The 27,577-nt window shown below is 42.5% G+C and overlaps 1 protein-coding gene across 9 annotated transcripts in view; it reads right to left on the reverse strand.

The window, feature by feature from the left end:
- Positions 1-27,577, reverse strand: part of LOC122548363 (ATP-dependent chromatin remodeler CHD3) — a 117,366-nt gene that overhangs the window by 35,127 nt on the left and 54,662 nt on the right. For all 9 annotated transcript variants that reach the window (XM_087982892.1, XM_087982889.1, XM_087982891.1 and 6 more), the window contains 12 exons: positions 26,192-26,383; positions 23,837-24,037; positions 23,464-23,601; positions 20,298-20,419; positions 18,015-18,188; positions 16,659-16,800; positions 13,719-13,850; positions 11,755-11,872; positions 11,476-11,600; positions 10,381-10,612; positions 7,963-8,129; positions 3,303-3,480 (listed from right to left, as the gene is read on the reverse strand). In XM_087982892.1, the coding sequence (XP_087839018.1) occupies positions 3,303-3,480; positions 7,963-8,129; positions 10,381-10,612; positions 11,476-11,600; positions 11,755-11,872; positions 13,719-13,850; positions 16,659-16,800; positions 18,015-18,188; positions 20,298-20,419; positions 23,464-23,601; positions 23,837-24,037; positions 26,192-26,383 (1,921 nt within the window). The remainder of the gene's footprint in view (positions 1-3,302; positions 3,481-7,962; positions 8,130-10,380; positions 10,613-11,475; positions 11,601-11,754; positions 11,873-13,718; positions 13,851-16,658; positions 16,801-18,014; positions 18,189-20,297; positions 20,420-23,463; positions 23,602-23,836; positions 24,038-26,191; positions 26,384-27,577) is intronic.

The raw sequence follows: 27,577 nt of genomic DNA on the forward strand, positions 1-27,577 counted from the left end.
TTCAACATCTCGTGCCTGCCATGCACAGCTGCCCTGATGAGGCGCTCACCAACATTCAAGGGAGCAAAGCGAATTGAACATAAAGGCCCAGTCTTTCCTGTAGACAACTGAACTTTACAACAAATGTCACTTACACATTACTTCACATCCTGCTCCACTGGCACCAGCCCAACCTTACAGGAAAAGAAACTTAACTGAGATTAATGTGCAAGCCTTCAACTCCCTTTCTAACTTAAGAACATTACATATTAGAAGCTAGTCATTCAGCTCTTCATGCTTGCACCTGCACGAGCTCTTTTACTTATCTAACCTACTCTTAGCTTGTTGGAGCAAGGCCATACCAGACAGAGATACAGGGTAAGAGACACACTCAGATCAACCAAATGTGAATTCTTCAATCAGCACTATTGGGTCTCTTATCTCATTCTGCAAAGGGTCAGCTGTGAACTGGGTCCAGAGGTGGGAAGATCAGCTTAAATCATGATCCAGTGTGGGAACATTTGACTGGAGATGGACCCTATAGGGGAGTTACAATTCACCCACTTTGTTGTGTCTCCCAACTTAGTCCTTGGAACACCAAAATGGAAGAAAGCTTGCATTTATGTGGCATCTCTGATGTGACAAAGCTAGTTACAGAAAACTAGCTTTGAAATGCAGTCACAGTTGAAATGCAGGAGTTAGTTAACATATAGCAAGTTCCCACATTGTGGCACAGTGGTTAGCACTGCTGCCTCACAGCGTCAGAGACCCGGGTTCAATTCCCACCTCAGGCAACTGTGTGTGGAGTTTGCACATTCTCCATGTCTGCGTGGGTTTCCTCCGGGCGCTCCGGTTTCCTCCCACTGCCCAAAAATGTGCAGGTTAGGTGAACTGGCCGTGCTAAATTGCCCGTGGTGTTAGGTGACGGGGTAAATGTAGGGGAATGGGTCTGGGTGAGTTGCTCTTCGGAGGGTCAGTGTAGATTTGTTGGGCCGGAGATTCGGTGTGGATTTGTTGGACCGAAGGGCCTGTTTCCACGCTGTAAGTAATCTGATTAAAACAGCAATGCAATAACATATAAACTATAAGAATAAGACTGGTCAAGAATTGCACATCAGCCAGGGAAAAATCAGGGTAAACTCCTCCACCTCTTCTTCTGATAGTTACCATGGCTATTTTTCCTTTAACCTCAAACACAAACAAGGTCTTCATTTACTGGCTCATTCAAAAAGCATCACCTCACAGTAAAGTACTTCATCTACACAGAAATGAGGACGGTAACTAAATATGCATACACAGTTGCAGGTAGTTAGCCACATCCAATTTAAGTTTTAATAAATCAAATTATGACGAACTTTTCACCTATCTCATGAAAGATTCAGGTTCAGCTTGTACCCTGTGCAAGCTGTACTGGCTCTCCACTCAGCAGGCAGGGACTACTGGAGTTCGACCATCCGCAAACCAAGCAAAACACAATTGCACTTGGAGTACCCATTTATCATAACACTGCAGCTGTGATCTTCTGTGCAGAACTGATTATTTCTCTACAACAGGAACTACACTTCATTATCTGCAAAGTGCTTTCAGATGGGGTCAGGGAGTCCAGAACTAGAGGGTATAGGCTTAGGGTGAGAGGTGAAAGATATAAAAGAGACCTCAGGGGCAACGTTTTCACGCAGAGTGTGGTATGTGTATGGAATGAGCTGCCAGAGGAAGTGGTGGAGGCTGGTACAACTGCAACATTTAAAAGGCATTTGGATGGATATATGAAAAGGAAGGGTTTGGAGGGATATGGGCCAGGTGCTGGCATGGGGGGGGGGGGGGGGGGGGGGGACTAGATTAGGTTGGGATATCTGGTCAGCATGGACGGGTTGGACCGAAGGGTCTGTTCCCATGCTGTACATCTCTACCACTCTATGACTCTATCCCAAGTTCTCAAAAGGGCAGAGAAGGCTGAGACCCAGTTTCCAAAATCATGAGAATTGGAAAGAAACTGCTCCAACTGGTGAAAGAAGAGAGAACAAGAGGACATAGATTTATGCACAATTGGCAAAACTGCATAGGGACTGAAATGCTGAAGACAGGTTTGATCACTGCTTTGAAAACAGAACCATACAAATATCTGAAATGAAATAAGTTTGTAGTGCTGTGGGAAAAGTAACTGGCATAAATCCAGCAGGGTGAATGGCCTCCTTCCATACTTCAGGGTATGCCATAACTCTATAATCGGAGGACAGGCAAAAGTACAATTTAAACTTATAAAACATAGGGGTGAGTTGTCAGCGTCAAAGCCGTTGTGGGATTTGTCACACAGCAAACAGAGGGAGTACTCAGCTGTCAGTCCAGCCCAGGGAATGAGCAACCTGTGATGCCTGCTCAAGCAATGTGGAAAACAAGTCAGTCAGTCACCTCCCTCCACAGATGCTGCCAGACTTGCCAAGTTTCTCCAACATTTTCTCTATTTCAAATTTCCAACATGTTAACTTTCTTGGTTCCAATGAAGTAAAAAGACATCCAAAGGTACACTTAGACTTCGGACAAAAAGAGTGACCTGGGGAATAACTGGTTCTAGTGGCCGTCAATTCTAGAACAAATGACATGAACTTAAGATATTCAGCACAGAAACAAAGTAAGAGATAAGGAGATTGTGTTTAAAGTATACAAGAGGTTGTTAGGACATGGAATTCCACATGGTGAAAACAGAATCTAGAAAAGAAACCTAAATAAGTATAACGGAAAGGGTAAGGGAAACATCTCTTTCAAAACAGTCTACAACAGGCTCCTCCCATTGCATTATAAAACTCAACCAATCAACTAGATGGGGCAGGGTCGAGAGTGTGGTGCTGGAAAAGCACAGCCACTCAGACAGCATCCGAGGAGCAGGAGGATTGATGTTTCGGGCTTAAGCCCTTCATTAGGAATGAGGCTAGTGGGTCGGGGCTGAGATGATAATAATAGGAAAGTGGTGAGGTTGGGGGAGGTAGCTGGGAAAGTGATAGGTGGATGAAGAGGAGGAAGAAGATGATAGGTCAGAGAGGGTAGTGATGGACAGGTCCGAAGGGCGTTGTCAATTTGGAGGCTCGGGACTGAGATAACGTGGGGGGAGGGGAATGAGGAAGCTGTTGAAATCCACATTTATCCTGTGTGGTTGCAGGATCCCTAGATGCAATCGACTAGACGGGGCAGGGCAGGCAAAGCTGAGAAGCGCTGAGCACATGAGATTTTAGCGCCAAGCTTCCAACTGGCTGGTAGCTCAGCATTTCCACCTGAACCAGGTATGCTCAATCAAATGTCTGTTAGGAAAATATAGCACTGCTGTTGACCTTGATCTTCCTGGGCAGCGTCATTGTAGTTGACCTGCTTGCGGACTCGTTTGCCTTTGCCCAGATTCCTTGCCAGATCCTCCTGCTGCTGCTCATAGTGATGCCGCAGCAGCTTTTCCCAGTAGTCAGGATCCACATTCTCTTCTTGCTTGATGATCTCCCTTTCGATCTCCTCTTCCTACAGTCACAGAAGAAATTTCGACATCACATCCACATTAATAAGTGTCATAGTCAATCAATTACAAGTTTAAGAAATTAAGGACCCTTAAGTACTTGTTTCAGTATGGTGTCAAAACTCTCATGAAATTAATTTGCACAGCATTGATTTTTCATAACTGCATGGAAACGCACAAACAATTCCATGTAGCCAGTCAATATAAGGAAAGAGTCAAAGCTCACTCTAATGCTGAGGTCACTACTTTCTTGAACTGACAATCTTCTGATATCCTGTGTAAACCAGAGGAGAAATCTAATTGATGCTAAAGCTGTGGGGGTGCAGCAGAGTCCTTAGGTATATTCAAGGCAGAGACAGATAAATTATTGATATATCAAGGGTGCAGAGAAAAAAGGTGTGTGGGACCGAATGAATGGTGGAGCAGGCTCAATGGCTGAGCTCATTGTTCCAATTTCTTATCATTTAAAACGGGACTGCCGATCAATGCAGATCAGATGTGTCTCCTTTTACAAGAGAAGAGTTTAAGGCCATGGTTGTGGGAGTGGACTCCCTTTTTCTGCAAAGGCTTGTGAACCTGCAGAATTCAGACCATAGAGGATGCTGGGACACCATACATTTAATGCAAACACAGACATTTTTAATTAATGAGGAACATGTTAAAAGGGTAATTGGGAGCAGGCAGGAGGTGGAGTCAAGGCTCAGACAAGATCATAGTAAATGGAAGAGTAGGCTTGAGGTGCTGGATTCCCTTCTCCAAACTGTTAAGTTATATTTAACTACGGAAGTGTTTGGAAAGGGATAGCAACTGGCCCTCAGCATAGACTACATTAAGAAGTGACCTTGAGGGGACTGATGTACAGGAAGGGATGAGAGTTGTCCACCCTGACATCTTGGGTACCTACCCTGTATTTATTAGCAAGAAGGGCTCAAACTATTGATTGACACAGGTTGAACCATTAACCCCAGAAAATTTGGCATATTAATGGGGTTTTTAAAAAAAAAATTCATTCATTCAGGGGACAAGGGCATCACTGGCTACACCAGCATTTATTGTCCATTCCGAATTGCCTAAAGGGTAGTTAAGAGTCAACCAGATTGCTGTGGTTCTGAAGAGGTCTAATGCAGAGCAAACCGGCTAAGGGTGGCAGATTTTCTCCCCTAAAGAGGGCATTAGTGAACTAGATGGGTTTTTCTGACAATTGGCAATGGTTTCATGGTCATCATTTGACTCTTAATTCCAGATTTTTAAAAAAAAGTGAATTCAAATGCCACCATAGCAGGATTCAAATCTGGGTCCTTAGAACCTTATCTGGCTCTCTGAATTAACTGTCCAGTGATAATACCACTAGGCCGTCACCTCCCCATAGGGGCTGAAGACAAGCCACTGCCTACAAAAAGACAAGGGCTTCCTAACATCCCAGCCAGAGGAGAAAAAGAACAAAAAGCAGATGACTTAGTCATACAGATATACAGCACGGAAACATGCCCCTCGGTCCAACTCGTCCATGCTGACCAGATATCGCAACCCAATCTAGTCCCACCTGCCAGCACCCGGCCCATATCCCTCCAAACCCTTCCTTTTCATATACCCATCCAAATGCCTTTTAAATGTTGCAATTGTACCAGCCTCCACCACTTCCTCTGGCAGCTCATTCCATACACGTACCACCCTCTGCATGAAAACGTTGCCCCTTAGGTCCTTTTTATATCTTTCCCTTCTCACCGTAAATCTACACATTCTAATTTTGGACTCCCCATCCCAGGGAAAAGATTTTGCCTATTTACCCTATCCATGCTCATTATTTTATAAATCTCTTATGGTCACCCCTCAACCTCTGAAGCTCTTGGGAAAACAGCCCCAACCTAGTCAACCTCTCCCTATGGCTCAAATCCTCCAAACCGGGCAACATCCTTGGAAATCTTTTCTGAATCCTTTCAAGTTTCACAACATACTTACGATAGGAAGGAGACCAGAATTGCACACAATATTCCAACAGTGGCCTTCCCAATGTTCTGTACAGCCGCAACATGACCGCCCAATTCCTGTACTTAATGCCCTGACCAATAAAGGAAAGCATACCAAATGCCTTCCTCACTATCCTATCTACCCTAGACTCTATTTTCAAGTAACTATGAACCAGCATTCCAAGGTCTAACCTTGCTAACCAGTCTACCATGAGAAACCTTATGGATCATGTCCACCACTCTGCCCTCATCAATCCCCTTTTTTACTTCTTCAAAAAACTCAATCAGGTTTGTGAGACACGATTTCCAACACAAAGCCATGCTGACTATCCCTAATTAGTCCTTGCCTTTACAAATACATGTAAATTCAGACCCTCAGGATTTCTTCCAACAACCTGACCAGCACAGATGTCATGCTCACCAGTCTATAGTTCCCTAGCTTTTCCTTACCACCTTTCTTAAATAGTGGCACCACGTTAGCCAACCTCCAGTCTTCCGGCACCTCACTTATGTCTGTCAATGACACAAATATCTCAGCAAGGGGCCCAACAATCACGTCCTTAGCTGGATCAGAGGGCAGCTCTCTGGTTCTGGTGGTGCTTTTAATTGGAGGATGGCCAATGGGGGAGGGGGGCGGGGTGAGGAGGAGAAGAGACGGTGAGAGGGCAGGCTCTTCATGGTGACCTCAGCTATACAGGTATTGGAATAACCACTGTTGGCTATCACTCTGCACTGCAAACTGAGCTAACCAACCTGACGCATACTCAATTTAGAGGACTGTGAACAAAATGCAAGACACTTTGATTAAATTTGCCTGCGTATCTGCTCTCGTCCTTCTCTCGGATTGTTGGAGTCCTGTAGTACACGCCAAATAAGGCAATTGCTCATTTTTGGTTTTCAAGTTCTACTTGTATGGCTTCATTTGAGGAGCCTTCTAAGACTCAGGCCTCTGAGCTCTAATAGACACCCTAATCAAAATTGTGACACCACCACTTTTTAAAAAATAATCTCTTTGCCCACCTTACATGAAGGTCGTATATTCTAGAATACAGAACTGGAGATTTATAGTGCAGGAAGTGGAGTTGAGGTAGATCAGCAATAATCTTGATGAATACCAAAGGTGGCCTTTCCATAGCCCTCTAAATTCAACACTTTCAAATATATATTCAATTTGCTTTTGAAATCATCACTCTCCCAGGCAACCAATTCCTAACAACACTGAGTAAACAAGCTTCTCCTCACCTCACTTCTAGCTCTCTTGCTGAATTGTGACCCCTAATTACGGACATACCAACTACTGAAAATCTGTCTTTACCTTGTCAAAATTGTTCAGAATTTTGAACTTCAATAAGGTCACCTCTTAATCTCCTCTACTCCAAGGAGAAGAAGCCCAATTTCTCTGATCTTTCCTCGCATTTAATAACCCTCATTTCTGTTATCATTCTAGTCAATCTCCTTTAAAATTAATCTCTCTCCACCACCCCCCACCCTGAGCTTTAACATCCTTCCTTAAATAAGGATTCCAGAACTGAACACAGTACTCCAAATGTGGTACGACCAATGAATTGCAAAGATGTAGCATGTCTTCCTTGCTTTTGTATTCTATGCTTCTACTTATAAACCTAAAGGATCCAATGAGTCCTCTTAAATTGTTTCTACTTGCCTGGTCACCTTCAGAGAATCACACACATGAACAGAGGTTCCCTGCGCTCCTATACTCCCCTCAAAGACATACTATCAAGCCTGTATTGCCTCTACATTTCTTCTACCATAATGCGTTACCACACATTTCCCTGCAATGAATTTTATCTGTCATATCTAACCATTTAACCAACTTATCAATGTCCCTCCGAAGTTACTCAGCGTCATTCTTACAGTTCACTATGCTCCTCAGCTTAATATCATCTGCAACATCCATCTCCAATTTGTTTACATTAATCAAAAGAAAGAGTCCCTACTCCAATCCCTAAGGGACATCACTTTCAACTCATCTCCAAACTGATAAATGCACACCTTCATCTACCCTCTGTTTCTTGTATTTCAAACCTATGGTCTTTGGCTCTAATGCCTCGAGTCAGTTGTGTCTCTCCACAGATGCAGTCCAACTGATTCCTTCCAGTATTCCACATTTCTCAAATCTGCTATATTTGGTTTTTGTATTACCATGATTCCTGATGAAGGGCTTTTGCCCGAAACGCTGATTTTCCTGCTCCTCGGATGCTGCCTGACCTGCTGTGCTTTTCCAGCACCACTCTCATCTCGACTCTGGTTTCCAGCATCTGCAATCCTCACTTTTGCCTTTTGTATAACCATGTTGTTTGATTCATATTGCATTCATTTTAGGATATATACAGTTCATGGAAGTCATTTCAGATAGATACAGAGAGGGGGTTGTTATTGCACTGTGAGGCAGTACATCTGATAGATTGACTGAGGTACAGAAGTGAACCACTAGTGGTATTACTTTGTATCATACATTGTTCACACACTTTCCAACCCAATTCCGTCAGCCTTGTTTACCTTGTCCTCCTCCCGGACAACATACTGAGCCACTTTGAAGGAGGTGAGGTATTCATTCATACTTTGTATATCTGTGTCCTCTGTTGCATCCTGGTTCCTATCTAGCAGTCGATCAATAGCAGCCCCATCATAGTGGATAACACTGCTGTCTTCATCCTTATTATCACCTGCAAATACATAGAATGAGAGAGCATGAGTCACCTGAGAATTTACACTTTCAGAGATGATGGTAACAACAGTGGATACTGCAGTGGAGCCAAAGCAGAAACAAATGTATTGATCTATACACACTAGGACAACCCAGGTCAGGTTCCTAGCCCACACTTGCAGCAAGGACACTGAGGATATCATTTATAAAAAAAAGGTGCCAAATGAAACTTTCATTTGTTCCATGTGACTCAGGTGACCGAGGTGGTAAGATGGCAGTATTATGGATTAAGTAGAATAGCAATAATTGGATACATTTCTTGCCAAAAAAAGTCAAAGATCTCTGAAAAGAAAGGCTTCAGCAGGGAAATGCTGCATTTGCAAAGGATACAATCTGGGCAAGAGAGAGATGTTGCCAAGTGACAAAGGCCTTTGCCCCCTTTTTCTTCAAAATGCTTCATCTCAAAGTTTGAGTTGAAAAGTCACTGGGAAATGACATCATATGTTGAAAGTTAATAAATGGGAATTCAAAATCTACACTGCTGTATCCAGAAAAGCAACTTTGGCCATCCATGACTGATTAAAGAAGAAATCTCAGTATCAACAGTTCACATGGAATCAACTTCAACTGCAGACCAGCATTTGGGACAATCTGAACAATTGTTGTGCCTGAATTTAACTGTTACTTGGCCAAAGTACTTTTGAGATAACATCCAGCAGATGTTGTGTTATTTCCTCAAAATGGAAGTGGGAGGATGTGGAGGCAGGGTGATGTGTTTTTTCCCTCCCTCCCGGAAGAGAAGCTGTATTTGATTGTATCTTTTGTTAATAACCTTTACTGGAGTAAGTTGTTTGCAATAAATTAGTCACTTGTTATTAAAGGAATTTTGTTGACGTATATCTGACTTATATAGCTCATCATTAAACATCTGATATATAAAATTTGACAATAATCTTTCTTTTTGTGAATTTGATCATCTTCAGCTGTTCCATCAACAATCTTCCCTCCATCATAACATCAGAAGTTGTGGACCTTCACTGATGATTGCACAATGTTTGGCAACATTCTCAGATACTGGAAGCAGTCCATGCCCAAATGCAACAAGACCTATACAACATCAACTTTCCACTTCAGCCCAATAGTCAACATTTACACCATACAAGGTGCGAGGCAATGACCATCCCCAACAAGAGGGAATCTAATCATTGCCCTTGATGTTCAATGGCTTCACCATCGTGAAATCCCCATCATCAATATCCTGAAAAGGTATCACTGAGTACAAATTGAACTGGACTAGTTATAAAAAAAACTGTGGCTACAAGAACAAGTCCGAAACTAGGAATTATGCAGTGAGTAACTTACATCCTGACAAAGCCTGTTCGCCATCCATAAGTCGCAAGTTAGGAATATGATGGATTACTCCCCACTTGCTTGGATAGGTGCAACAACGCTAAAGAAACTTGACACCATTCAGGACAAAGCAGACCAGACAAGACTGCAGCCAAATCCACAAACATCCACTCCTTCTACCACCAAAACTCCATCTTGTACCATCTACAAGATACACTGCAGTAATTCACCGCAGATCCTTAGACAGTGATTATGGGTTTGGAAGGTACTATCATCCAGAAGGATAAGGGCAAAAGACACATGGTAATAACAGAGCCTTTAAAGTTCACCTCCAAGCCAGTCAGTATCCTTACTTGGAAATACATTGGTATTCCTTCAGTGTCACTAGGTCAAACTCCTGGAACTCTCTATCCATTGGCAGGGGCCCATCTACAGCAGATAGGCGACAATAGTTCATCACCACCCTCCAGAGCAACTAGGGGATTCACAATGAATGCTGGCCCATTAAAATTAATAATAAACTGCAATAAATGGAGTGGGTCAAGGAAAGGATCAATTCATCCCCAAATTGGTCACAACAGCTGTTGCAGATTTTGCACGAAGGAAACCCAAGTCATCACAGAGCACCTCTCCTGTCTTAGTCCTTGTCGTTTCTTAGTTTTCCAGCTCCCACTGTATTGAATTCTACAGCACAGAAAATACCTTCCTCATTTCATCATCTCACCCCATCAGCACACCCTTTTATTGCTTTCGCATTATATTTATCCAACGTCAACATTAAATATATATTAGCACTTCTCATCTCAACCACCCTTTCTACAAGAGGAGACTTCACCACATCAGTTCAGCTTCTTCCTTTCTCCCTGACAACTAACTCCACTGCTATGTTTAAGGTTGGATTTTCTCTTCAATCTGCTTACCTTCAGTATCTCCTTTGAAGAGTTCTTCTGTGCCAAACTTGAGGATATCATCCAACTCCTGCTTGGTCATGCTACCAGTCTTGGAGCCCAGGCCAGGCCGAACCACCAGGTGAGTCAGCATCATTTTACGTTTAGCCACTTGTGTGATTCGCTCCTCTACAGAGGCGCGAGTGACAAAGCGGTAGATCATCACTTTATTTGCCTGACCAATGCGGTGAGCTCTGCTAAAGGCCTGAAGTACGAATACAGAAATGGGAGGAATGAAGAGATGGGTATGTGAATCAGGAGCATCAACACAGGACTAAGTAAAGTTCAAACTAAGTTCAAAACACCAGTCATTCCAGAAATTAGGAGGGGCCATTCAGTCCACTGCACCAGCTGGCGTTCAATTAGATTGGATGCAATTTACAGAAGGCCCTCGATTATCCGAAGGATGTGGACGGGGAGTATTTCATTCAATTAATCGACTGCTGTATAGTAGTTTAGCCAAGCATCGGGACCTTGCAATCTCATTCAGATAATCCGAAATTTGGATAAATAAATGCCAGATAATCAAGGTTCCTCTGTAGTTGCTTGGCTCCTCACCTTGATACTCTTATCCAATGAAAGGACGTCTTTAAATTTTCAATTAACCCTGTCAGATCCACAATGTATTTTTTCAGGAGTGTGAGGGAGGAGTTATTGTTCAGATTCCACTTCCTTGTGTTTTACAGAGTGCTTCTAACAACACCCCTGAATTGGCTGGCTCAAATGTTTAAGTTTTGTCCCCTGGTCTGGACTCCTCTATTCCAGAAGACCATACCAACATACCTAAACTACTAGATAACTCAATTGCACCACTCCTTAATCTTTTATATTCAAAACTTGATCACACAGATACAATGTAGAATAAATTTAAAGACTCAGTGTTCAAAGCTACTTTTGAATGCCCACAATCTCAGCACTGGATTGATCTGCCCAGTTCTTTCTTACGGTCCCTATTGCATTAAAAAAAAAGGTGAAACCTAGACAAGACATGTCTAGACGGATTTGCTTGCGACAAACAGCCTGCCTCCTGCCCTCAACCCCACCACTGATATTATTCTTGTCTCTCACCTGGATGTCATTGTGGGGGTTCCAGTCTGAATCAAAGATGATAACTGTGTCAGCTGTGGCTAAGTTAATTCCAAGCCCCCCAGCTCTAGTTGACAACAGGAAGCAAAACTGCAGAGCTCCCGGAGCTGAGAAAAGGCAAATAAATAGTGTAATTGAGCAGAGGGAGAAAAGGCGGTGGGGGGGGGGGGGGGGGGGAGAGAGAGAAAGAAAGTGTTAACTCTGCATTTGTGGGAAAAAAAAAGCACAAAAATCTTCAAGGATTGTCTCTGCCACACTCACCATTGAATCGGTCGATAGCTTCCTGCCTCATTGCACCAGTGACACTTCCATCAATCCTTTCATACTTGTAGCCCTCATAGTCCATGAAGTCTTCCAATAAATCCAACATTTTAGTCATCTAAGGAAAAGGCAGCGTATAAGGGTGGTAGTACAGGGAATGTGATAACTTTGAGAACAAAGTCCAGTTTAAAAAAGCTTGAAAGGGTGTGATCTATGTAAATGTCAGGGTGCCATGAGTTAATTCAGAGCTTGATGTGGTATTCACATAGTACATTTCATGATGTTTGCATGACAATGTTGAGTACAGAATCCCTTGCACATTCATGTGGCACTTATGCATGCCAAGACACATTGTGTGGCTTTTTCACACAGCATGTAGCTAATGAAGTGTGGCAGATGTGAGACGTGGGCTTTCAGTATGTCAGACAGCCATTCAGCCCATCCAATCCATGCAAGGTCAGCGACATGTAACGATCGTGAAGTGTTATCTTCTGTATTTTTGATTGTCAAGAAGAAGAAACAAAAAGAGGGAGGGTTTTGAAACCAAAGGACTGTGAAAGTAATTGCTGCACTTTATAAAAATAAATTATTGAAATTCATACATGGTACTTAAACTGCTACCTTGATCAAGTGGTGGGGATGTGGTTTGTAAATGGCTGAGCATCACTGTGCGCTTGCAGAGTGCAATTCAGTCAAAAACAAGTAGCTAATTGTTTTGGGTAACCGTGACTGGTCATGGATGCCAAAGGTCATCACCCGGACAGCAACTCTCCAATTAGTTCCTGGAGAGACAAACAGCTTATGCATATGCAAATGACAAAGGCAGAAGCTCTCGGGCCTCTGGAAGGATAGGTGGTCTGTCTCCCACTCTGGTAAGAAAATCCGATGGTAAAGGAAATCCAGTTACTTCTTCTATCAGTTGTGTGTTGTTACCTTTAACCAGTCAAATTTCATAATTGGTAAATCAGTTGCTCAGTGTCTCATGTGATACAGAGAAAGGACCTGAAAGACAACCTTGGAGAACGAAAGGAAACAGAAGGAATATTTCTCTGAACCCTGAGGGCATGCACAATTCAGTTGTTTTCTCAGTATGTTTTGCTCCTCCATTAAACGCTACTTTTTTTCTTCATCTGCCATGCGCATTAGGGGATTTTTAGAAGCGAATTAAAGTTTTAACACAGAGCTTTAATGTCAACAGTTCATATTGTTCAACTATGGTTAGCATCTATTTATTTGTAATACATAGCAGTTCTTGTTTAGTACAGAAACTGGTTAAGTACAGGTTCATGTTGTCTGTTCAACAAAGTCTCTCAGGCAGGTAACTGGGGATTTTGACGACCTTTATAAAATTTAACTTTTATGGCAACTCTGGAATTAGGAGGGGCTTGCCTTCCAGCATGCTACTCCAATGAGGCCTAACATACTAAAACAGCAGGATTTTCTTTTGACATGTCATTAGCTAAATTATTAAATTCTAGGAAGATCCTTATTCATTATTCCCAGCCAAATCACAAATGTTATCATGTTATTATTCTACTCGAAGTATTGACCAGATCAATTCTGCAGTTAAGATATTTTCACTCATCTATCACCTCCCAATTTGCCGACTCAATTCAGATTCTGAACAGTCCAGCACTAAGGTGGTGAACTAAGCTCCAAGACACTCAGCAGCAACATGCACTAGTATCGGATGAAGTCAAGATGGACTTCAAATCATCTCCAACAGGTCATATTCTGAACAAGAGTGCCCCCACCCCATCTTTCATTGATGTGGTGTTGCACTGCATAGCTGGAAAGTGAACAGCTTAGTGGGAACATAGAAATTAACCATATCACCCATATGACAGTAGAACTGGCGGAACGAATCAGAAGGTTTGGCTCTAAGTACTAATATGAAAAGTGAGCATTGAAGACATGAGCCATCTGAGAAAATCTCAGCACTCTAAGCCTGAGAGTTGCTGTACCTGAGAAAATATCAGCACCCTGTGGCCCTGGGCTTTCAGTTTCTTCAGCATCTTCTGGAGGAGCGTTAACTTTCCTGATGACTTGATCAGCCCACTGCCTTCATACGCACCATTTGGCAACTTTGCAGACTCCTGCAGCAGAGGAAAACAAAGCAGCAGAGTCAGAACAGACCTCTAATCGTATCAGTGCTGAGTTACAACATCAAAATTAACAGAATTGCTAATGTTCACCATACCTTATTAGCTTCTGTACCCTTTTAGTAAAAAGCTCCCAGCACCAGAGTTTTCTCCCGCCACCCATTCCAGAAGGGTATGTATTCTGATTTCTTGCCCAAGAGCCTAAGCAACACGAATGGCCTAGACAGCATAGGAGAGTGGGGAGGGTAACACATCAGAAACTGTTCTCCCTCCCCACAATACCACAACTGAAATAATTATCTGATCATAAGATTGTTATTGAGGGACTCTGCAGTTTTATTTTAAATTCTACTGCTTACATTTCTGCACTAAACTTCTCCATTTCCTGTTGTGGCCAAATTGTATCAATTTCCCAAAGAAAATGCACCAAATTCTCACACCAACCATAGGATCATGCACTCTCTCTCCTCATCAACCCATGTTCAATGTTCTGGTCTGTCTGCTGTCTACTTATCAGTGATAGTTCAGGACTGTTCACAGCACTCCAGAGGAAACTAGGTGCAGCACAGGAAGGACATACTGGCAGGAGCAGATGAGACAAGGATTCAAACAGTGATGTAAATCTGGATTACGCTCCATTGAGTACAGAAAATTAAGGAGTGATCTACTCAAAATGTTAGAGAATAAAAATGACTCCATTCAGTTATAGAGAAAAACTACCATCTGAGGTAGGGAAGGTAAAAGTGTCTAGAACATGAGACAGAACTTTAGAATTTGAGCCAGGTTGTTGAGAGACGATGCCACAAAGTGAAGCAGAAATCTAGAACTCTTACCCAAAAAAACCTGTTGAGAGGGAAATTATATGAAATAACATCATCCATTGAGCCCTTTCAGTCTAATCCACCGTCGAATAAAATTGTTGCTAATTCGTTTGTGTTTTGAATTCTACATCTCCAATTATCTTCAACAACCTTTGATCCCTTCATCTAAAGTGAATCTACCCATGTCTGCCAACAGCACGTTTTCAATTCCCACATTAACCGAGTTGACCATTAAAAGGTCTCTCCTTCTCCCCCTTTCCCTGAGGTGCGATGACCTGGAGGTCAAACTACCCATTATTTTTCTCTAATGAGATCAGCCCTGTGGTCCTCTCGGACTATAGCAACTTTGCCTTTGTAACAACCTCTGAAATGTTTCTAAGACAACAACCACACATCCACCATCTCCTGGAGGCAGAGTTTCAAAGTCCCACAACCTTTAAAGAAATTACCCTCATCATTGTCTTGAAAGAATGACCCCTTTGTTTCGAAACAGTGTCCATTAGTTCTGAACTCATTCATAAAAAGAAACATCCTTTTCCACAAGTTAATGCCAACATTCAGGATCTTATAGACTTCAATAAAGTTGTCTCTCACTCAAGCTCCAGTGGAAACAAACCCAGCATGGGACATTAACACGTCACGTGAATGGGTGAATAGGTGACAGTTGAGATTCAACTTGGGAAAGTGTGAGGTGATGCATTTTGGTCATAAGAACACAAAAGTCAATACAAAGTAAAGGGTACAACTCTAAAGAGCAAGGATGTCATGTGAACTTGTATAAGACACTTATCACGCCTCAGCTGGAGTGCTGTGTACAGGTGTGGGCACCACATGATACGAAAGACACGAATGCATTGGAGTATACACAGAAGTGATTTACTAGAATTGCTCCAGGTAAGAAACCTTAGTTAGGAGGATAGATTGTAGTAGTTGGGGCTGATCTTCCCAAAACAAATATTCAGAGACAGAGACAATCTCATTGAGATTTTCAAAATCACAAGCGGGCTGGACAGAGTAGATACAACAAAGCCACCTCCTCTTGTAAAAAGAGGGGTGCAGATTGAAAGTGGTGTGCAGACAAAGCAAAGTTAGTGTGAGGAAACTTTTTCCCCCACCACAGTGGCTCATTAGGGTATGAAATACACAACCTGGAAACATGTGGAGGGAGGTTCAATGAGGCATTCAAAAGTGCATTGGATGGTCTTTTTGGATATTAAATGGTACACAGTGACACAGGAAAAGGGTAGGAAACTGGCACGAGGGCGGCACGGTGGCACAATGGTTAGCACTGCTGCCTCACAGCGCCAGAGACCGGGGTTCAATTCCTGCCTCAGGCAACTGACTGTGTGGAGTTTGCACATTCTCCCCGTGTCTGCGTGGGTTTCCTCCGGGTGCTCCGGTTTCCTCCCACAGCCCAAGGATGTGCAGGTCAGGTGAACTGGCCATGCTAAATTGCCCGTAGTGTTAGGTAAGGGGTAAATGTAGGGGTATGGGTGGGTTGCGCTTCGGCAGGTCAGTGTGGACTTGTTGGGCCAAAGGGCCTGTTTCCACACTGTAAAGTAATCTAAAATCTAATCTAGAGAGAGAGTTTGGTGCTTCCCTCATAAGACAGCTTGCTCATTCTAGAATCAATCTGGTAATCCTCCTCTGAATTTCCTCAATGTTCATACAATGTTGCTTAAATAAGGAATTAAAACTGCACAAAGTATTCAAGATGCAGTTTGACCAAAACCCTATGTTTTACTTCAGTTATGTTCAATGTCTCTGGTGTTAAAGGATAGCATTCCATTAACATTAACCTCTTTCACGCTTTTAAAGAGCCTCAACTAAAACTAACTACTGCTTGGCACAGTTGCCTTTCATGGACACCAGGAAATAAAACCCTCTCATTATTGGCTATATATTTGTTAAGATCCTAGTCAGTGGAATGCAGGCCACCAAGTTGGGACTGAGAAAGAAACATACCAGAGTGATCACCTACCATGGCAGCCACAGGGAAGAGATAAGGATGGTTACAACATTTCTTCAGATCCATCATAATATTCAGCAATGACACCTGATTTCCACCACCTTTCGAGTTCAGCGCATCAAAGTTTCTTGTCAGAATAAATTTGTAGTACTTTCTGAAAAATAGTATAGAGATTTTAGATAAGGCAGCACTTCTTCCTACTCTTCATTACCTCATCACCTCTTCCCCAGGTGGCAGCTAAAAGGAACTGGAGTACATTACTTTTTAAAGAAGCTAAGTGGAGGTTTCACCAAATAGGGAACTTGAATACAGTTATTTCTGAGAGGGGCAATACAGGAATGAAAAGACATGAGTACAAGAGTCACACTACCTCACCAAAGCTAAGAATTAGAAAATTCGCTGTGACACACAAGTGAAACAGATTCCACTCGTGATCAATTAGGGTCGGTTAGATATTTCTTAAATCAACCTATTTTATTGCACACTTCTGGCGTTGGTGGGACTTGAATCTAGTCTCCTGGTCCACTACCAATGCACCACACGAGATCCTCCCTTAATGTCAATAAGCAAAAATAAAACAAGCATCTGGATCAATATTCAGCCTCATTGAGGGCTCGAGTGATATCAAAGCCCCTGCTCGTTTGTTTGTACTTCTTGAGAAAGTTACAAGGCTGGGAAGATAAAATAAAGTGGAAAGACTAGAGAAGTTTTAAAATACTTGGCAAAAAGAAAAAGCACTTATAAACAAAAATAAAAATGGAGCCAGCTGCTACAAAGGGCAGTGGAAACACCTTCAATACCTTTCAAGAGAATCATTAAATACTTGAAAGAGCAACATTTCCCAGACTGTAGGTGGAAAATAACTGAGCTCTTTTCAAGAATGTCACCATAAACCCAATGGGCCAAATGATCTCCTTCTATGCTCTATAGTAGGAATAGATGAATATGCATTCACACTTCACAAGCCCAGTTTTGAAATAAAATTGAAGCTGTAATATCCAATGCTGTACCAGAAACTGATCACGAAAGCCAAAAGCTGATTGGAAAGCCAAGTGGAGTGAGTACACCTCTTCCAGAAAGCCTCCAGCCCAGTTTCAGCAGGGACAGATTTACAGATTCAGGATGCACTTATGGCACAAGTTTAGCATCAATGTAAAGGGAAGCTATTTCACATTGGTAACAGAGAGAGATATGAGGTCAACTAGGAAGAAAGTCAACGATGGACTAAATACAGCCCCTGGATGGAAGGAATTGGATAAGTTGAATGGGTTTCACACTCCAGAATGTTCACTCCACCCGCCAGTAAGAATCTTGTCCCGAAAGTAAAGGATACCACTTAGGACAAAGGCCTAGCTAATGATTACTTACTTCTGCATCGTACTCAACTCCACACGCACAATCAGTTCTGTCTTGGATGGCATATTCTTGAAAACATCAGTTTTAAGGCGTCGAAGCATGTGGGGACCAAGGAGATCATGGAGCTTCTTGATCTGGTCTTCTTTTGAGATGTCAGCAAATTCTTCAAGGAAACCCTCTAGGTTACTGAAAAAGAAAGGGAGTGAGAGCCAAGCTTTGGGTGGTCACTCAACCAACAGGACTTGAATCTTCTCTAGCTGTTCAAGCTGTTGCACCATTAACAATACCAATTGTATAATACCAATATAGTGCCTTTGTGACTTCAAAGTTCCCCAAAAGACTTCAGAGTTTCAAACTTTGTTTTTAGTTTCTAAATTTCATTTAGTGACATGAAGGTAGGTGACCTAATGCATGATCAAAGAGGGAGCAGTTAAGATGTAGCTTATTGAAGGAGGAGATGAGTTTATAAAGGGAATTAGAGTATTTAACTGATGGCGATGGTGGTGCCGAATGCCCAGATTGCACAGGAGTCCAGAGTTGCTAACTGAGGGAGTTAATTAAACCTGAAACTCCCAGAAGTATTTCAAATCACTAGCATTCAACTACAGGCAGAAAGTCCAAAAGAGCCAGAAGGAAGGGTGAGATGCAGATTTAGACTGGTGCAGCTCCAGCACAGTGCTGAGACAATGTTGCATCGTCAGCTAAAGGAAATTACGAGGCTAAAGCAGTATTCTGCATTTCATTTAATTGAGAGAGATATTTTCCCCCTAAATTGATGTAATTTGAGACTATTTGAAGCACACATTATGTTCCCATTTTATGCAGTAACATCTACAGTCAACAGGGGTTTTTCCTTTAGAAAACTGCACAAATTAGTTTGTTCTTCAATGCCATTTTCCAGCCTTCTCCCCACAACCCTTACCAACCAAGAATCTTTCTAGCTTGGTCTTAAGTGTAACGATAAGCTGCTAAATATCATCAGGGCAAGGATAGATTAGCTGCCTAGCAAAAGAGAATGGGGATAAAGCCTTTTACAGCATTGAGTTCCACAGATTCATCACCCTCTGGCTGAAGAAGCTCCTCTTATCAGTTCCAATGGGTTCTCCTTTCACTCTGAGGCTATGCCCTCAGGTCCTATTTTCTTCAACTAGTCAAAAGATCATCTCAAGTCCACTCTATCCAAGCTTCTCAGTATTCTGCAAGATTCAATATGATCCCCTCTCATCCTAAAACTCCAATCATTACAAAGCTCTCAACCGCTCAACAACAGCTCAACCCTCCTTACAAATGGGGCCCAAAACTGCACACAATATTTCAAATGCAGTCTCTGACCAGAGCCTTAGCAGTATAGATCTGCTCTTGCTTAAAATTAGTGTTAACATTGCATTTGCCTTCCCAACTGCCAACTGAACTAGTATGTCAACCTTAAGAGAATCCTGAACTAGGACTGCCAAGTCACTTTATGCTTCAGATTGCAGAAGCCTTTCCCCACTTAGAAAATAGTCTATGCCTCTATTCTTCCTACAAAAGTGTGCAAAGTAATCTCTCACTTTCCAACATTGGACAAAAAAGTGACAGATGGAATACACTCTCCTAGCCTTTCCAAATCCTTCTGTAACCGCCCCACTTCCTCAACTATCAGTCTAGCCACCTATCTTGCATCATCTGTAAACTTAGCAACAATATCCTCAGTTCTTCTGTCCAGACCATTAAATGTATAACAAGAATAGTTTTCTGTACCGCCTCCTTCTGCATTGCAGCCAATCGATCCGTGCCAGCACCTTACCCTTGATCTTATTTAGCAGCCCCCTGTGGCATCCTTGTCAACATTGACCTAAGTGGATAACTTGATGGCCAAGGAATGGTCTCGTCTGCCCTCTCAAGTAGGGAAACACAGCTAATATTAATGTTTCCAATGGTTCTGAATACCAACATCTCGTAAGGTTTTACTTTTATTTTAAACATACCTTTACAGGTGTGAAGTATTACAAGTGCTTATTCTTTCAAATGAATAATAAAAAAAAGGATTCTCAACAGATGTCACCGCACGAATCCAATTTGAACAAAGAGCAGAGCTCACACCGATGCAAGGAATTTTGCAAAAGAAAAGAAAATCACTAACAAAATTTGGTTAATATTACATTGCGATTTGTGACAGTTTTTCTTAAGAATTACAACAGAACTACACTTTATAACCAATGAAGCTTCCTTTTGCAAAAAAAAAAAGCCCCAAATTCCCAAATGTGGAAGGTCAAAAGTCCCTCCTGCCCCTGCCATTTTTAAAGTGGCACTTACTTGAAACGGTCAGGCGTGAGAAAGTTGAGCAAATGGAAGAGTTCTTCTAGGTTATTTTGAAGTGGTGTTCCTGTCAGCAACAACTTCCAGTCAATCTTATAAGCGTTCAACACTCTGAAAAACTGAATCATTATTAAGTCAGCACGATCATCAGGATGTCTGTGTTACCTCAATTTGCAAGTTCTCAGAGCTCAATACATGGCTCTAAGGAGCAAAGAAAGTAACTTATAGCAGGCAAGCCCAGACTTTGACTTGGCCGTAGAACTCTGAAGCAAAAATGGTTGTAGGTTCAATTCTGCCTCCAGAGACTGTAACAAATGATCCAGGCTCATATTCAGTTTTTTAAAAAAAAAATTCAATTGCGTTACATGGGAGTCACTGGCCGGCCAGCATTTATTGCCCAGCCCCCCAGTAAGGAGGGAGCTGTGTACTATTGGAGGGTGCCATCTTTCAGGTGAGGTGAGGCGAGGCGAGGTGTAAACTCAATATCCTGGTTGCTTTCAGATGGTCTGTTTTTTTTTGCAAAGAAAAGGACAGGAGGTATTGCCCCAGCCATCTGACCGAACACATCTTTCAGCTGATGGGCAGCACGGTGGCTCAGTGGTTAGCACTGCTGCCTTGCAGCGCCAGTGATCCGGGTTCAATTCCTGCCTCAGGCAACTGTCTGTGTGGAGTTTGCACATTCTCCCAGTGTCTGCGTGGGTTTCCTCTGGGTGCTCCGGTTTCCTCCCACAGTCCAAAAATTAGATTAGATTAGATTACTTACAGTGTGGAAACAGGCCCTTCGGCCCAACAAGTCCACACCGACCCGCCGAAGCGTATACCACCCAGACCCATACTCTTACATTTACCCCTTCAGCTAACACTATGGGCAATTTAGCATGGCTAATTCACCTAACCTGCACATTTTTGGATTGTGGGAGGAAACCAGAGCAAAAAATGTGCAGGTTAGGTGAACTGGCCATGCTAAATTGCCCGTAGTGTTTCCTGAAAGGGTAAATAGATCAGGGTGGGTTGCGCTTCGGTGGGTCGGTGTGGACTGGTTGGGCCGAAGGGCCTATTTCCACACTAAGTAATCTAAATCTAATCTAATCTAATCTAATCACTGGACTGGGTTGTCTGGCCATCAGCATACAAACTTGTTTCTGGGAGTTTGTTGTATTCACTGTTGTGGGAAGGTGTGTACGCTTCTGTACAAAGCTGCACACCACTGGGGGACGCTGACAGGTACTGCACAAGTCACCTTCTGACTTCGAAGGATTTTTTCAGTGACTCACCGAGTCACTCAGTTGGGAAGTAGGGATGAACTACAAATTCGCCTTCAAAAATATCACTCATCCCACACACAGCTATGCAGTGGTTATGTTAGCAGACTAATGTAATCCAGAGGTTTGCAGGAATAATTGAGAATTTAAGTTCAAGCTCCTCTGTAACAGCATGAGGATTTATATTGTGCTCTTAATGTTTGAAAATAAACTGAAGAAATAACCATGAAACTACTAGATTATTGCAAAATCTACACTTGGTCAGAAGCGTGAGGTCTTGTACAACGGTTAGGTTTTAAGCAGTCTCCTTTGTTTATTCTTTCACGGGCTGCAGGCATCAGCATGTCATTCAATCCCAATCTTTAATGCTGAGAGAATGGGGAGGAGAAACAAACAGACAGACATGTGAATAGCAGAAGAAAATGGCCTTCCAAAAGTCACCTTGCAGGTGTTATTTTCTGGTTAGAGACTAAAATCTTTAGATAGGAAAGAGAACTGGAGGATGCTGAAAGGAATCATTACCAGAAAGGGCCTTGCTACTAGAAGATGGTTACGCTTCTGAGGGAAACTGCTTCCAAAACAGACAGTGAGCTTTACAACTTAATGAAACAAGAAGTGAGCCTGATGGAGGCTGGATGTTACAGGCAGTTCCCAGATTGTTCTGGAGTCCATCTGCAAGTCGATGTGTACACAATGCAGGGCAACATAAAGGAATTGTTAGTGCAGGAAATGTTCAAATGTCAGTATTTAAAATTATATCCCAGTATGAGATCATGTTCATAAGTTGGATGTCTTTAAATCAGGAACCCCCTGTACTTTACTTTTGTTAGTTACAGTACAAGTCTCAAAATGTGTAACTTTGTCAGGCAGCAGTACTGCCTGACAGCACCAGGGAACCAGATTCAATTCCACCCTCGGGCAACTGTGTGTGGACTTTGCACATTCTCACGTCTGCATGGTTTTCTTTCAGGTGCTGTAGTTTCTTGCTGTACAGTCCAAAGATGTACTGGTTGAGTGAACTGGCCACACTAAATGGCCTGTAGTATCCCAGATGGATTAACCATGGGAAATGCACGACTACAGGGACAGCAGAGGAGGTAGGCCTGGGTGGGATGTTCTTCGGAGGGTTGGTGTGGACTCAATGGGTTGAACGGCATGTGGGGATTCTACGTAGCATTCTCTTTTGAATTGGCAAATGGGAATTCAGCGCTTTAGAAGTTAGGGGTCTTCATGGAGGTCAGAATACGTCAGGGTTTGTAGATGACACCAGACGCTTGCTGACCTGAATGACTTGACTACATTCTGAAATGGCCAAGCTGGACACTCAGTTACCAACTCTACCATCATAACGTCGAAAGAGGAATAAACATCAGCCATGCCCACAACCACGGAATGAAGTGTTGAGCCAGGGTGGTCACTACCAGAATTAAAGGACTCAATTAAAACAAAAGCTCTCTCATTTAGGGATCACAAAGTTTAGGAAGAAATTCAAGACAGTACTTAGCAGGTTTTGGAGAAGATTTGTAGCTCAGGTTGAGGCTCTGGGTGTAAGTTTGCTCGCTGAACTAGAAAGTTCGTTTTCAGACATTTCGTCACTGTACTAGGTAACATTAGTGAGCCACCAGTGAAGCCTTCAGAGACTCAGTGATGTTACCTAGTATGGTGACAAACGTCTGAAACGAACCTTCCAGCTCAGCAAACAAACTTACACCCAGAGCCTCAAATCTTCTCCAAAACCTGCTAATTACGGTCTTGAAATTCTTCCTACACTTCATTGTGATCCCTAAATGAGAAAGCTTTTGTTTAAATAGAGTCCTTACACAAAAAGAGATGCTAAGAAACATAGATGTTATAAATACAAAGTTGACATAACAGGATAGAGGATGCCCATTTGATCCCACCTTGGATTGGTTGTTCTTCAGTCTGTGTGCTTCATCTACCACTAGACAGGCCCATTTAATGGAGCTCAGAGCTGCCTGGTCAATGGTAACCAGCTCATAGGAGGTCAATAAAACATGAAACTTCACTTGTGCCTGACTCTACAAAAAAAAAAATACAACATTAGTTAGAACAGCTTAGGATACTTTCAAAACGGTCCCTTTTCCAGTTTAAGTTGTTTTCAGGTTATGCCCAAAGCCCAACCCAAAGTCAAATGATCCTGCGTAAATCTCCAGTGTATGCACTGGGCCCTACAGTCACTGAACACACGAACTCAATACCGGTACCTAGCCCCGGGATACCCAGCACTAAAATTTCTAAACTTTGAAGGCTTACCCTGATTTTGACAGCTCGCTTGCTGACTTTGACTGCATTGTCATCAAAACAAAACTCATTTTCCCGAATGACAGCACGGCTGTCTTTGTCTCCAGTGTAAGTCACCACATAGAAATCTGGAGCCCACATCTCAAACTCACGTTCCCAGTTTATGATGGTAGACAGAGGAGCACTGACCAGGAAGGGGCCACTCGAATGTCCCTGAGGAGACAAAAGATGATCAATTGTACAAATAAACTGCTTGTATTCATACGGTTACATTAACAGAACAACAGTGCCAAGTGACTTGCTGAAAAGGTGCAGATCAACTGATAGGTATTCAAAGCTCAGAGCCCAACCAGGTCACCAATGGTGGAATGACAGAAAATGGGAGAGATATCAGAGGTATAAGGATTTGGGTGCAGAGCTGGAAGAGATTATAGGGGAAGAGGACAGCAAGGACTAGGAAGAGTTTGTTTCTATATTTAAAGATGTTAACAGATCAGGAGCCAACGCCAGTTAGCAAGTACAAAGCTGATTGGCAAAAGGAACTGGGTATGAAGGAGGATATGGGACAGAATTTTGGATGAGCTGAAACTTTTATAGATGGTTTTTGCAAGGTTTGTAGCTCAGATTGAGGTTTAGGGTGTAGGTTTGCTCGCTGAGCTCTAGGTTTGATATCCAGACATTTCATTACCTGGCTAGGTAACATCAGTGGCGACTTTCAGTGAAGCGAAGCTGTTGTCTCCTGCTTTCTATTTATGTTTGTTCTGGATGGGTCCCATCCAGGACAAATATATAAATAGAAAGCAGGAGACAACAGCTTCACTTCACTGAAGGTCGCCACTGATGATGTTACCTAGCCACGTAATGAAACGTCTGGATATCAAACCTAGAGCTCAGCGAGCAAACCTACACCCCTTTTACAGATGGTAGCTGAAGATGTCTGATAGCAGGCTAAATGACCAGATAGGATTTCAAACCCATTCTTTTCCACTGGGAAGCACCAAAAAAATCTGTGAAAGTATCCTACTGTGTCCCCATCACTTTGGGAATTCACACTAAACTGAGCTTTTAAATTGTAAAAGATGCCAATTTTAGAAACAGATGTAGAATTTTGAGCAAGTATAATTCTGGGCTGCTGACTTGCTATCCTATTTCAGATGAAGTAGATATTCAATTTTCTGCAATGGAGATCCACTTATCCTACAGGAGGTCATTTCAAATCCAAAACGCCCCACTCTGAGAAGGTGGAGAACAATCCAATTGTACTCAAAATGTATAACTAATCAGTCCAGTTGGAATGGTGGACAAAATCCAGAATGCCCAATGGAGATGGAGTAAGAAAATGCACCATTTCCCAACGTGGAACTGGAATTCTCAAGAGCCTGGCAACCTGGAAATTTCCTCCAATAACTAGCAATTAAATTCTAAATGACCTCAACAATATTTTAAAATTACATAACCCTTCAATATGAAAACACTCCCTAAGGCATCATCAGACAAAGTTTGACGCTCGGACTGAGCGTTCTCAGGACCAGCTGACCTGTGATTTTCAAAATAAAACAAAAGTGTGAATCTAAAGAGACAAAGCATAGCATAGTGATAATTCACTGGCTTAACCTCCCAGAGGACCAAGCTAATGCTCTGGAGACACTGGGTCAAACCGCACCAATGGGATTCAACTAATAAATCTGGGATATAAAAGGCAGTCTCAAATATTGACCAAGAAGTTATCAATTGTCTTAAAAATCCCTCTTGCCATTATGAATGGCATTTAGGCAAAACAGATTTCCTCTCCATCTGACCTACAATGTGAATGACTCTCATTTGCCCTCTAAAATGGCCTGGCAATCCACTCAGTTCAAAAGGAAAGATGGATGGACAACAAATGTTGGCCTTACCCAATGATGCCACATTGCATGGGAAAATAAATTGGAAAAATCCGTTAATCTCACAGTGGCAATGCAGGTAGCTTCCCAATACCCTGTCTGCTCAAAACACTAACCCCAAATACAAACACTATTCTGGGGTTGCTAGCATCATTCATTCCAACGCTGTGGCATTGGAATAATTCACAGGGCCACATCTGTAAGAGGATGCAAGTCAACTATATTGACATGAGACTGGACTCGCACAGGTTCAAGCGATGATGATTTTGGCTTTGCTCCATAAAAAAGGGCATCAATGAAAGACCACTATTTTCTTACCTTTACAGCTTTGCAGTTACTGATCTTTGATGATTCAATTAATATACTTCTCCAGATGAATAGTCCAAGCCTTGGTACAGCAACTTCATGCCTCTTGAAATACACTACCACGCTCCTACTCTTAGCACAACATAATCAGACTTACTGAGTTTAGGTTGCATTTTACCTCTTTGTATAGAGAATACAAGAAGACAATGGTCTGTATGGTCTTTCCCAGTCCCATCTCATCAGCGAGGATAGTGTCAGTGCCCTGCGCCCAGGAAAAGCGCAGCCAGTTTAGTCCCTCCAGCTGGTACATGTGCAAAGTTCCACCAGTGACCGTGATGAAGTCTGGCTGGACTTCATATTTAATTGTTGGCTGCAGGGAAAAAGACAATGAAAGAGAAACAAATTATGCAACCTTCAGACAAAAAGCACAGCGCTGGAATGACACAACGTGACGGCTTTTGTGGCAAGGTGGGGGCTAATAAAGTAAAAAACGTCAGAACTTTGCCTTTTAGAAATAATTCATTTGTAACCTTTCATAATCTCCCAAGTCCCAAAGCCCTATACTGTCAATGAAATACTTTTAAAGGGTGACCAATGCTACAACTCACCGAAGTGACTTACATAGCTTCTTCCAAACCCTCAACCACTTCCATTTAGAAAGATAAGAGCAACAGATAAATGGGAACACCAGGTGCTGCAAGTTCCTCTCCAAGTTACTCACAATCCTAATTTGAAATTATATCACCATTCCTTCAGCCACTGGGTCAAAATGCTAGAATTCTGTTCCTAATAGTAATGTGGGTGTGTCTACACCAGATGGATTTCAGTGGTTCAAGGCACTCACCACCACTTTCTCAAGGGCAATTAGGGATGGCAAAAAAATGCTAGTGCAGCCACAGATACCCTTCTCTGGTAAGCGAAAAAAAACACAAACAGTCCAGTCCATTTTTGCAAGGTCCCCACAACTGTGTGTGAAGTTTGCACATTCTCCCAGTGTCTGCATGGGTGCTCTCTCTTGGTGCTCCAGTTTCCTCCCACAGTCCAAAGACATGCAAGTTAAGTGGATTAGCCATGCTAAAATTACCCAATGTTCAGGAATGTGTAGGTTTGATGTGTAGCCACAGGAAATGCAGGGTTATAAGGATGGGGTGGGGAGGGGGTGTGGGGGTTAGGTCTGGATGGGACACTCTTCAGAGGGTCGGTGTGGACTTGTTTGGCCTGTTTCTCCACTGTGGGGATAAGTAGCAGTGAAGGACCAGGTTCATGTTTTGCTGGTGTTGCTGAAAAGAGCCATTTTGGCGGGGTACTGGGAAAATTTTTATTCTCTAAAATATCTAAAATAATCTTATGTCTGAACAGGATGGATGCAACTTCCATTTAACTTAGGAGCACGATTTCCTCAATACAACACCAATGTTTTTTTTGTGCTCAAGTCTTTGGTGTGAAACTTGAACCAACAAGCTACTAACTCAGAAGCAAGGATGCCACCCATTGGAGGAACATGCCAGCCAAGTTGAGTCAGGAAACAAGAAAAAACACTTAAGGAAGTTGGATTGTTGGGGCT

Source organism: Chiloscyllium plagiosum, unplaced genomic scaffold, assembly GCF_037043375.1.
Source record: "Chiloscyllium plagiosum isolate Xiang-an unplaced genomic scaffold, Cpla_swu_hap1 HiC_scaffold_44, whole genome shotgun sequence".
NCBI lineage: Eukaryota > Metazoa > Chordata > Chondrichthyes > Orectolobiformes > Hemiscylliidae > Chiloscyllium > Chiloscyllium plagiosum.